Raw genomic sequence first — 12156 nt, forward strand, 5'->3', positions numbered from 1 at the left:
CTGGAAATGGCCCACCTTGATTATCATACACGTTTTAAAGAGAGTGGTCCCTTTGGATGGGCTATTACCAGCAGGAGAGTGAGTTTGTGTGTGTGTGGGGGGGGGGGGGGGGGGGGAGGGTGAGAAAACCTGGATTTGTGCTGGAAATGGCCCAACTTGATGATCACTTTAGAGAAGCTATTACCAGCAGGACAGTGGGGTGGGAGGAGGTATTGTTTCATGGTCTCTGTGTGTATATAATGTCTTCTGCAGTTTCCACAGTATGCATCCGATGAAGTGAGCTGTAGCTCACGAAAGCTCATGCTCAAATAAATTGGTTAGTCTCTAAGGTGCCACAAGTACTCCTTTTCTTTTAGTCAATAGTTAGTTACCCTTCCCTGTTCATTTTCTTTTTTTAAAAAAAAACCACCCCCACCCCACTCCACAGATTTCTGTGGTTTGTAGCCAGCCATAAACACTATCAATTCATGGTCCTCCCCTTCGGTCTGTCAACAGCCCCCCGAGTGTTCACCAAGTGTATGTCAGTCGTAGCAGCCTTCCTCCACAGGAGGTAGGTGCAGGTATATCCCTATCTCGACGAATGGCTACTCAGGTGGTGTACCGGGGAGCAGGTGGAGTCTCAAATCCAACTAGTCAGAGCTACTTTCGAGAGGTTGGGGGAACTTTTCAGTGTGAACAAGTCAACCTTGTCGCCAATTCAAAGAATAGAATTAATTGGTTCCGGTGCTGGACTCGGTGCAGGCAAGGGTGCTCCTACCAGAGACCCCATTTCAGACCATGACAGACATTATCCAAAGCCTCAGGCAGTACCCGACCACTACCGCTAGGGGTTGCCTGAGTCTCCTTGGCCACATGGTAGCCTGCACTTATGTGGTCCAGCATGCCAGACTGATGTTCCTACCACTTCAAGCATGGCTTGCGTCTGTATACTACCCGAGGTGCGACACCTGGAATCTGTGGTCATGGTGCCAGACCAAGTACTCAAGTTCCTCCAGTGGTGGCTCAACCCTCACACAGTGTGCAAGGGAATCCCCTTCAACAGCCCCCCGCCCTCTTTGTCCCTAGTAACAGACATGTCAGCTCTGGGTTGGGGGGGGTGCATCTGGGAGATCTCCAGACGCAAGGATTATGGTCACAGGACAAGCTCTCCTTGCATATCAGTATCAGAGAGCTCGGAGCAATGTGGTTAGTGTGCCAAACTTTCCTATCCTGGCTCCAAGGCCAGTGTGTGTGGGTAATGACAGGCCATATTTTACATCAACAAGCAAGGTGGAGCCTGATCTTCCCCCCTATATCCAGAGGGCCTTCAGCTATGGGAGTTCTGCATAGCCCACTCCATTCACCTGGAGGTGTTCTATCTCCCAGGTGTACAGAATGAACTAGCAGACCACCTCAACAGATCGTCTCACAATCAGAAGTGGGCCATCTGTCCGGATGTCATATATTCCATCTTCCAAAAGTCGGGTTTTTCCCAGGTCGATCTGTTTGTCACCCGGAGTAACAGGAGGTGCCCAATGTTCTGCTTCTTTCAGAAACACAGCCCAGGTTTGATTTCGGATTAGTTCCTGCTTCCCTGGGCAGACTGTCTCATGTATGCCTTTCCACCATTTCCACTTGTGCACAGTGGAATGAAAATCTGCAGAGACAGAGTGAAAGTAATTCTGCTGGCCCTGGCTTGGCCCTGCCAACATTGGTACACCACGCTTCTATACCCCAATCTGATCACACAAGACCATGGTCGCCTTCACCACCCCGACCTCCATTCCGTCCATCTCACGACTTGGAAGCTTTATGGCTAAACCCAATGGAGCTCCTGTACTCAGAACCAGTGAGAAAGGTCCTGCTCGGCAGCAGAAAACCATCCACCAGGGTCACTCATCTGGCCAAGTGGAAGAGGTTCACTTGCTTGTATGCCCCACATCACACTCCTCCACTCCAGTCATCTATACTACTCATCCTGGAGTACCTTCTGCCAACAAGGCCTGGCAGTGTCATGCATCAAGATACACCTTGCTGCTATCTCGGCCTTCCATCCGGGCACGTCTGGATGCTCCATATTCGCTAACCCTATGGTAGGACGTTTCCTTAAGGGTCTAGCATGGCTATATCCTCAGGTTAGACAGCCTCTTCTGGCATGCAATCTTAACATGGTCCTCTCCAGATTAATGGGACCCCCATTCAAACCGCTGGCGACTTGCTCCCTTCTCTACCTGTCATGGAAGATAGCCTTTCTGGTTGCCATCACATCAGCCAGGAGGGTGTAAGAGTTAAAGGCCCTTACTTCTGACCCACCCTACATGGTGTTCCACAAAAGGTGCAACTCAGACCTAACCTGGCCTTTCTCCCTAAAGTAGTGTCACAAATCCATACTAGCCAAGATATTTTTCTACCTGTTTTCTATCCCAAGCCACACAACAGTACCAAGAGCAAAGGCTGCCCTCATTGAATGTTCAGCGGGCATTAGCATTCTACATTGAGTGCACAGAGCCATTCAGGAGGTCGAACCAGCTGTTCGTGGCAGTGGCAGGCTGCATGAAAGGACTCCCGATCTCATCTCAAAGATTATCTTCCTGGATCACGGCCTGTATCCACACACGTTATGAGCTGGCCAAGATCCCAGCCCCACCTCTTAAGGCTCATTCCACAAGGGCACAGGCCTTGTCAGCTGCGTTCCTGGCCTAGGTTCCGATACAGGAAATCTGTAGGGCAGCTACTTGGTCCCTTGGTCCATACATTCACCTCTCACTATGCCATCACACAGCACCCTAGAGATGATGCAGCTTTCGGCAGAGCAGTGCTCCAATCAGCGATTCCTTAACTCCGACCCCACCTCCGGGATAGAGCTTGGGAGTCACCTGTTTGGAATCAGCATGAACAAGCACTCGAAGAAGAAAAAAACAGTTACTCACCTTCTTGTAACTGTTGTTCTTCGAGATGCGTTGTTCATGTCCATTCCAATACCCACCCTCCTACTCCTCTGTTGGAGTAGCCAACAAAAAGGAACTGAGGAGGGGCCAGGTTGGCAGGGTCATATATTGAGCACCATGAAGGGGCCACTCCAGGGGGATTGACAGCTGACCTGACAGGAGCTGCTGGGGAAAAAATTTCTGGGAACTGTGCACGCAGTGTGTGCACACTTGATTGGAATGGACGTGAACAACACATCTCGAAGAACAACAGTTACAACAAGGTGAGTAACCATTTTTTCCGACCTCCCCTTTCGGAAATCCACCAATAAGTAGGATTCCCTGACTTGACAGACCTCATCAGTACCGACAGCAGTGAGACCTTCCACCCGTGAGATAACGGGACCATCTGGTACCGTGGGTACAGCGCAAGCAAAAGATCCTAAATGGGCTGACTCGGAAAAGGCAGTAAAGGGAGACCTACAGTCCCTGCCTTGGCGCTGCCAGAACCGTTCAAACATGCAGCATCGAGCAGCTCAGCAATGCTACAGGCTACGGCACCACCTTCTGCCTCTGTAGCGCATAGTGCATGACCGTCTGCACCAACAACCACATCAAAGACATTGGTACTGCTGACAATACCTTCTTCAGTACTGATGTGCTCGGTACTGCAACAATTTCTCCTCCACAAAGATTTTCTGGTCTCCTTGGTACCAACCTCACTCCAGCAAGCTTGGTACTGAGCCCATCTTACTTCATCACCCAGATAAGCTCCCCCTTTATCTAGTGATGAGGATGAAGGAGAAATCTACTCCTCCTATTACTCCTCACCTATCCACAGAACTACTGGGCCAGGTCCACCAGAACACTGTAAATATCACCCAGGACCCAAAACTCAAGGCTGGTACAGGGACTCCTGTCATTTCCCGTGTCATTTCCACCACAGTGGCTTTACTGGGACCCATGGACAGCATACCGTCAACAATACCCTAAGCCTCCCAGTGCACCCAGGGTGAGGTTGAGGCATTCTCCTTCACCCTCTCTACCTGGACCCTCTGAACTTCCAGAAGAGGCAGTCAAGGAATTAGAGGAAACTTTGGGCCAGGGAACCTGCACCATCTTCCAACTTTTCTTTCTCTTCCCCGGATGAAGCTGTTGTGCCCACATCATGGGATATGATTTTAAACAGTTGCAGGAACTATTTAAGAGGATTGCAGATTCTCTGGAGATACTGCTGGAGGAAGTGATGGAAGCCCAACATAAATTGCAAGATCTCCTCCAGACTTCAACGTCCTTCAAGATTGCTCTACCAATAAATGAGGCTCTCATGAACCCAGCCAAGACAATATGGCAGACACTGGCAACAATCACACCCACCTGCAAAAGGGCGGATAAAAATCATCATCTCACTTCCAAGGGAGTAGAATTTTTGTTCTCACATCGCACACCAAACTCCCTTGTGGTAAAGGCTGTGCATGAAAGGGGAAGACCACAATCATCCCATGTGACAAGGACTGGAATAGGTTAGACCTTTGTGGATGAAAGGTCTACTTGTCAGTGACCCTATAGTTTAGGATGGGCAATTACAAGACATTAATGGCCAAATATAATTGCACAAATTTATTCAAAAGTATCTGAATTTACTGATTTTTTTATTTGCGGATAAAAAAGAGCAATTCAAAGCAGCCATCTTGGAGGGCCACATTCTTGCTCAAACAGCCTTATCAGCCTCACTGTACTCATCAGACACGGTGGTATGTTCCATTGCCACGGCTTGGTAATGCAGCAAGCTTCCTGGCTCCACTTCTCTGGATTCCCCAAAGAAGCACAATCTACAGTTGATTGAGGGCACAAAGCTGTTCACATCCAAGATGGATGAGTCACTTCATAAATTAAAGAACTCCAGGGTGGCTCTCAGATCCGTGGGCATTTATACACCTTTCCGAAAGAAAAAACAAAGGAAGTATTTCTTGGCACAAAGAACAAGAGCCGTACCCTACATCCAATCTCAGAGGCAGTATGACCGGCAGAGGCAGGGACCCACTAGAAGGAGATCACTCGCTTCTCAGCTCTCGATGTATCAACAACCTCCCGCAAACAACAATTTTTAGGGTTTGGTTGAGGACCTGAGATACTTCCCACAATTTCAATTGCTGGAACCATCCACAACCACTCATCCGTTTGAGACCATCTGACCCCATTCCACCCAGTTTGGCTGACCATCACGTCAAACAAATGGGTCGAAGAAATCATTGAGACTGATTATTCCATCCAATTTACCTCCCTCTTGAGGGACCTTTCTCACAAACACCTACTATAATAGGAGGTAAACCATCTCATACACCTGGGCGCAGTAGAACCAGTACCAACACAACACAGAGGGAAGGGTTTCTACTTCCACTGTTTTCTAATTTGTTATTGTCAGCAACACTACAACCCCCCCACCACCACTACAACACTGGGAACCCGCACACACTCCACCAGAGCACGCTCTACATGGATAGCCTTCCTCAGCAATGTGCCAGTTATGGACATCTGCAGAGCAGCAACCTGGGCGTCAGCCCATATGTTCATACAGCATTATGCCATAGAGCAGCGCTCATCATTTGATGCTCTATTCGGACTTACGGTTTTTATCATCCACTCTGAAGCCCTTCCCTTCTCTTCCACTGAGGGGCACTGCTCTACTGTCATCTAAAGTGGAGTGCCTACAGGACACTCCTTGAAGAAGAAAAGAAGCTTATTCACCCTGTGCAGTAATTGAGGTTCTTCAAGATAGTTGTCCCTGTGGGAGCTCCACTACCCTCCCTCTTCCCCTCTACTACGGAGTTTTTTCACTCTCGAGACTGCAGTAGAGAAGGAACTGAGGAGGTGGTGGATTGGTCTCACAGTGCTATGTAACTGCCTGAGGCAGTGCGAGATGGGGATAGCACTGCGATCCAACCAGGCACCACTACTAAAAATTTCCAATTACAAGCAGAGGGGTACAGATTCACCTAAAGTGGAGCACCTACAGGGACAGCCGCCTCCAAGAACCTCAGTTACAGCACAGGGTGATTAACCTTCTCTTCTTTCATACTTAATAGACTTAGCTGTTTTATATGTAACTTTTAAAGTATAGTCTTTAAATTTTAGAATTTATTTGTTCCACCCTCTTAAGGGAGACCTGCAGAGTTTTAATAATGGGCTTGTGCCCTTTTACAATACAGGAGAAGGTCTCAAATGTTCGAGGGTTGGGGAGGGTTCGAGGGTTGACTCTTATTTATTTATTTATTTATTGATCGATTGATTGAAATTCAGGGCTTGTTAACTTGAAGACTCTAGAGAAGTAGTGATATGGTGGCATTGTAAGTGTCAAAGTTATATTTGAGCAGTTGAGAAGAAAAGGGATTTTTGGTCACTTTTTTAAACTTTATTTTTGTTTTTATAAACACTTTTTAAAAAATTTCAATAAATGAATAACATTTGTATAAAAAGAAGTCTTAGTTAAAATATTCATGTTCCCAATAAACATTCCAGAGACCTCTTCAAATTCCTTCAGCAAAACTAGGACAAACCAGAGTTGACAACCTTGATGAGTATGAAACCATCAGTAAAAAATCCCAATCTTTTCTAGGCTGCTTTGTATACATCGTAAAGAACTAGAAAAGTCCAGAATGGTAGTTTTTAATAAATTCTTGGCTCCACATCAGATGTATTCAATTTACCAACAAAAAGATTGTTTATTTTCTAATTGCAAGTCCTTCAACTCAATCTGGGATCTGAGAGTCAAGCTGGAATCTGTCCTTCTAATGTATCCAGATTATGCTTTTGTCTCTAGTGGAACTGTAAAGTTGTAACTCCTTGGAACTCAGGCAATTCAGTTGTTATAAGAGGAGTAGACTCCAACTCTCCCCTGTCATAACTATGATGGCTCTGTGTAGCTCGTGTGCATGAACCATCGAGAACCCTTTCATTCAGGGGTTCTCAAATTGGGGATTGGGACCCCTTAGTGGGTCATGAGGTTATTATGTGGGGTGTCACGAGCTGTCAGCCTCCACCCCAAACCCCACTTTGCCTCCAGCATTTATAATGGTGTTAAATGTATTAAAAAGTGTTTTTAATTTTTAAGGGGGGGGTCACATTCTGAGGCTTGCTATGTGAAAGGAGTCACTAGTACAAAAGTTTGGGAACCACTGATTTAGTTAATAAGGACTGGTCTAAACACAAAAGTTGTACGGCTTTAACTATACTGTATAGTTAAAGTGAAATAATATCCCTACTATGGGTACAGTTAGACTGCTATAAAGGGCCTATATTGGTATAAGTTATTCCTGTACAAGAAGGGGAATAAGATATACCAGTATAAGACACCTTTATACAGATATAATTGTGTTTATACTATTGTTTGTACTAGTATAACTATTTCAATTTAAAAAAAAATCACAACCCTAACTGAAACAGTTAGTTATACCAGCATAAAAACTGTATAGACTAGGCCTGAAACAAGCAGATGTAACTGGGTACATGTGAGTAAGAAGGTGCCACTTTTATATAATTACTTTTCATTGGAGAACTACATTTCAAACAGACTATTTAATCCAGATGTTAGTTGTAACATCCAGTTGCAGGTTCTGTTTTTGGGGTGGTTTATATGTAAATATTGACAAACTTGAATGCTTAGGGTTGCTGCTGTTATAAAGAATTCACTGCATTGATAAACAGCTTAACAGTGATTTTTTTAAGTGTAAACTGGACTAGTGTTCTTTAGTGCTGGATTGATATCTCTGAAGATGGTTTCTATTAATTTATAAAATACGCAGAGAGAGAGAGAGAGTGTGTGTGTGTACAGGCTTCCCCCGCTATTCTGCAAAATGCCTGAACCCAGACCTGAAGGCACTATTTCTAGAGCTATGAGTATAGCTTACTTTCCATTCCCAGTGAATCTTTGGGGTCTATGCTTATATTGTCAAGAGATGTCTAGAGTGATGGTTTGGGGTTTTTTGTTTTACTTCAAACTAGTGGACACCTTTCTACAACCTCATCTGTGACAACTAACTCATTTCATGTAAGGCTCCAAACAGCATTCAGGTGATAACTTTTAGTATTTACCAATCTGAATTAGATTTGATGCAGTGAGCTAGAAGTGAAAGATTTTACTAATCCATTGAGCTATCCTCCTAATGTTACCAAATATAATTGTATAGAAGTTCCTTAGACATTACCACAGATCTGCCAAGGAGAAGTTTTCAACTTAAAGAGAATATGTGCGTTCGCAGAACAGTGTTTAGGCCTGAACTTTTCATTTGTAATTACATTAAGGTGCTATATCTGCCCTTGGTTCCCCTGCTAATTTAGTAGTTATACATCACACTTTCCTGTTTTGTAATGTTGCTTTACCCTGTTATTGTCTGGAAGATCCGCACAGATTGAAAACTGACTATACAGGGTAAATACTTAAACTAACTAGGCATAAAGTGCTGTCAAGTGCAAAGTGAACAGATTTTTTTTTTCACTGATCTTTCAATTACAGTAATCTTAGGTCATTTGTTCACAAGATCAGGTATAACAGTTTTTATGCATCAAATGTTTGATACTTAAAAGAATATCGGTGGATGAAATATTGACAATTTGCTTGCTAGTGTATAAATTGAGCAGCAGTTTCCTTTGTAATAAAATCCTTAGGAGAAGCATGCCTTTTTGATCACTGTTCTGTCATTTGAATAAGCTCACATGTTAATTGTTGAAGCCAATATTGATGAGATTCATTTGTGGCTTCCTACCCTTTATACCACTGTTTCTTTACCGTTTATTAATAAAATTGTTCTTTGTGAAATAGACAAGTGCACTGAGGATGATATAAACTGTTCATGCTTCATTGTAACTTGGTAATCCTTTTGAATTCCAAGTAGCTTTAAGCAAATTGAATTTTTGCTTATTTGGTTTTTGTTTGCTTTTTGTAGTGCTTGGGAGATGGAAAGAAATGGTAGCTGGCACCTGAACTAAAACATCTGTGTAGGCACCCATCCCAGAGCTTCAGGATGAATGGGGATATGCCTCATGTTCCCATCACTACTCTTGCAGGGATTGCTAGTCTCACAGACCGTAAGTACTTTTTTATTTAGTTTTTTGTCATATTTTTTCTACATTTTTGTTTAGTATTTTTAGTTTATTTTAAAACCTAAATGTGTTTAAAATTAAATTTGAAATTATGATAAACTATGTTAAGTTTACTAGAGTAAATTTTTAAAAATAAATTAGATATGCTGAAATTGAGATGAGAATAAATCCTATAAATGGATAATGAAGTGAACTTGAAACTTACATCAAATAAGCACTGCACCCATATGTTATATCTTTTAGTGAAAGATTTAAGTACTCTAACAATAATGGAAAATGTTGTTGAAATTATGAAAAGCTTCTGGTTTTGCTTCAACTTCACTGAAGAGACACAGGATCAAAACTAATTCTCCTCAAAGATGCATGATGGAATTCAGTGGTTGATTATTTTGAGCTGTTAATTAAAAACTGGAAATTTGAGAAGAATATCATGACAAAATAGATGGACTATCATAGCCCAAGTAGTCAATGTTGAACTAAAGAGAAACACAGAAGCTATGCTGAATATTCTGAAACCTATTTCCATAGCTTTGGACAAAGTGCAAAAAAATAGCTGTTCTATTGCTGATGCTGTTGAAATTTGGAAAGAAATTCCAAGGAACACCGCAGAAGAAAATATCCAATAGCAGAGTTAAATTGAATGCTGTGAAGAAGCAGATGGATCAAAATTCACCCTACCTCATTTTCTTGCCAATATTCTCAATAGAGAAAGTGCCAGAGTATAGATGCCCAACTACTGAACTGGAAGATGCTGCTATGACATGAACATCTAATAATCATCCATCAGTCATGCCAACCATAATAAATTTCAGGGCTGGAGGTGAACCATTCAAGCAGTACATGTTTGCTGTTGAAGTGTTACAGAAAGTTAAACAATTGAACCGTGGAAGTCACTGGCTGACCACCTGGAACCAGAGTTTGTTGAAGTGCTAAACTGGCTTCTGATGGCAGTATCCTTTTCTGCACATGCAGACAGAATTTTTCTTCATTTGGTCTAGTTTGTTCAAAGTTGAGACACCAATTGGAAATTAAAAAAGCAGGAAAGCTTGTTTTTCCTCTTCCAGTATATGAATAAAAATGAGGTGGGAGAGGAGGAGGTCCATTAATTCTAATAACTTCAAGAACATGGTGACTAGATGCTGTTTTTAATAAATGAGTTTATTTTAAATGGAAAATATGTTTTGATGGTCTTTTTAATTTATTCAGTGTATTTAAGATAGTTTATTTAACTAATAAAAAAGACACTGTGTTTGTGCATTTTTGATGGAATTCAAATTTCCATCCCAAACCAGCTTGATGCAAAATCATGAATAAAAGATAAATTTGATAGAAAAAGATAAATACATTTCTTCTTAACATAAAATATGTGAAAATTGAAAATTTGAATAAAGGTATGTTAAGCTATATAATTGCAGAAATAACTCTGTATAGATATGCCATATCCTTCTGGTTAATAAAAAGTACCAAATTTAGTTCAAAGGCTACATTTAATTGCAAATTAATATGTTTTAGTGGTTGTATCAATCAGTGAAAAGGGACTGTCCTTTATGAAAATAACAAGTAGAAATGCAAATCAAGATTAACATAATTGATTTAAATCAAGATTTCTTCAAATCACATTGATTTGAGATCAGTTCATCTTGGAAACAAGTAACATTGAACATTTGATGCATGCCACTGCAATTTGCAGATGGAACAAGAAATTTTAAGCAAAGGCTGTACACAATCACTGAATGATGTGCGACTGTATTGTTTTTTATTTTTTCTCCCTTTTTAATAGTTGATTCAGCTCCAAGGCTAAATTGTTCTAATATATTAATTATTGTGTTTTCTGATTTATTAGAAACAATTTTTTTGGAAAGAGAAAGCATTGTCAGATGATGTCTTTAGTTTAAAAAATAATCCTATAATGTAATCTGTGGAGTTGACCAAATTCAATTTTTTGGTTTAAAATATGATTCCAGATTTTCTTGATGTAAGGAGAAACTCGGAGATCTTCAATTTGTTTCAAACTTACTGTCTTTCTTTTTTAAGAATGTGAGAGAATAAACTGATGCAGGTCTATTGGTTAATTTTCAGTGGAATAATTTGAGTTACTTTTCTCTGCTAATGCAGTTTTGAACCAGCTGCCTCTTCCATCACCTTTACCTGCTACAACTACAAAAAGCCTGCTCTTTAATGGACGGATAGCAGAAGAGGTAAACTGCCTTCTGGCCTGCAGGGATGAAAATCTGGTTTCACAACTTGTACACAGCCTCAACCAGGTGTCTACAGATCACATGTATGTACTTTGCATTTCTTTATACCAAAGTGTCAGAATAACTTGTTTCTTCTTTGTGAGATTAAAATTAGCAAAAATAGGTATAAGAAGTGGTTTAATTTATTAAAATTGAAAATATGCAAGTACATTGTCAAGTTTGTGTACCGCAGTACCAATTTGTATTAGAACACCATTAAATAATTTTACCTAATCAAAGTGCAAGGTTACTGGACAATTACATATTAATAACTGTAGATTTTCCTCCAGATATGTTGTTACTTGCAATTTTATATGTTGTGGGTGTATCATTTGTATACTGTTTTTCATATCTCTTGTCAACAACTCCCCCTCATCCCTGGGTGCCCTAATGCCAAGTTTACTATCCCAGTTCCCCTCTTGGGCTTCTAAGTTGTTTCCTGCTTCAGTTATGCTCTTCCTTGGGACCTATTTATTTCAAAAATATCACGCAAGTAATCCATAATAAAAGTCCTAAAACATAGTCCATTTATAACCCCCCACTGCATATAGTCCTTAAAATCCCCCACCAACTAATGCATTGACATGGCACATACTACACTCCAGCATCTTCCCCCACCACTTTTCTTCAGTCCTATCCTGTCCTACAGGACATCTACCTAAGCCCTTCCAGTTGGCATATGACCCTACTCTTCCCAGTGGGCTCCCCCATGGTCTCTCTGCTGGGAATTCATCCTCACAAAGGGAGCATCCATCACTCCCCTTATTTTGTTCTCATCTCAGACAGGCTAATGGGTAAGCCCCTTTGCTGTTTCCCTGCCTTCGCTCCTCTCTGGCCCTTGGCTCCAGTTGGCAAGTAAGCAGGCAACTCCCTCTGCTTCTGTGCCTTCAGCCCTCTGGCCTTGGCTCTCTAGC

The 12156-nt window shown here is 41.9% G+C and overlaps 1 protein-coding gene across 4 annotated transcripts in view; it reads left to right on the top strand.

Moving 5' to 3' along the window:
• NIPBL (NIPBL cohesin loading factor) overlaps positions 1 to 12156 on the top strand; it is a 295876-nt gene that overhangs the window by 113090 nt on the left and 170630 nt on the right. For all 4 annotated transcript variants that reach the window (XM_048849291.2, XM_048849294.2, XM_048849300.2 and 1 more), the window contains exons 2-3: positions 8849 to 8990; positions 11121 to 11286. In XM_048849291.2, the coding sequence (XP_048705248.2) occupies positions 8927 to 8990; positions 11121 to 11286 (230 nt within the window). In that variant the 5' untranslated portion in view covers positions 8849 to 8926. The remainder of the gene's footprint in view (positions 1 to 8848; positions 8991 to 11120; positions 11287 to 12156) is intronic.

The sequence above is a fragment of the Caretta caretta genome, chromosome 5, assembly GCF_965140235.1.
Source record: "Caretta caretta isolate rCarCar2 chromosome 5, rCarCar1.hap1, whole genome shotgun sequence".
Taxonomy (NCBI): Eukaryota; Metazoa; Chordata; order Testudines; family Cheloniidae; genus Caretta; species Caretta caretta.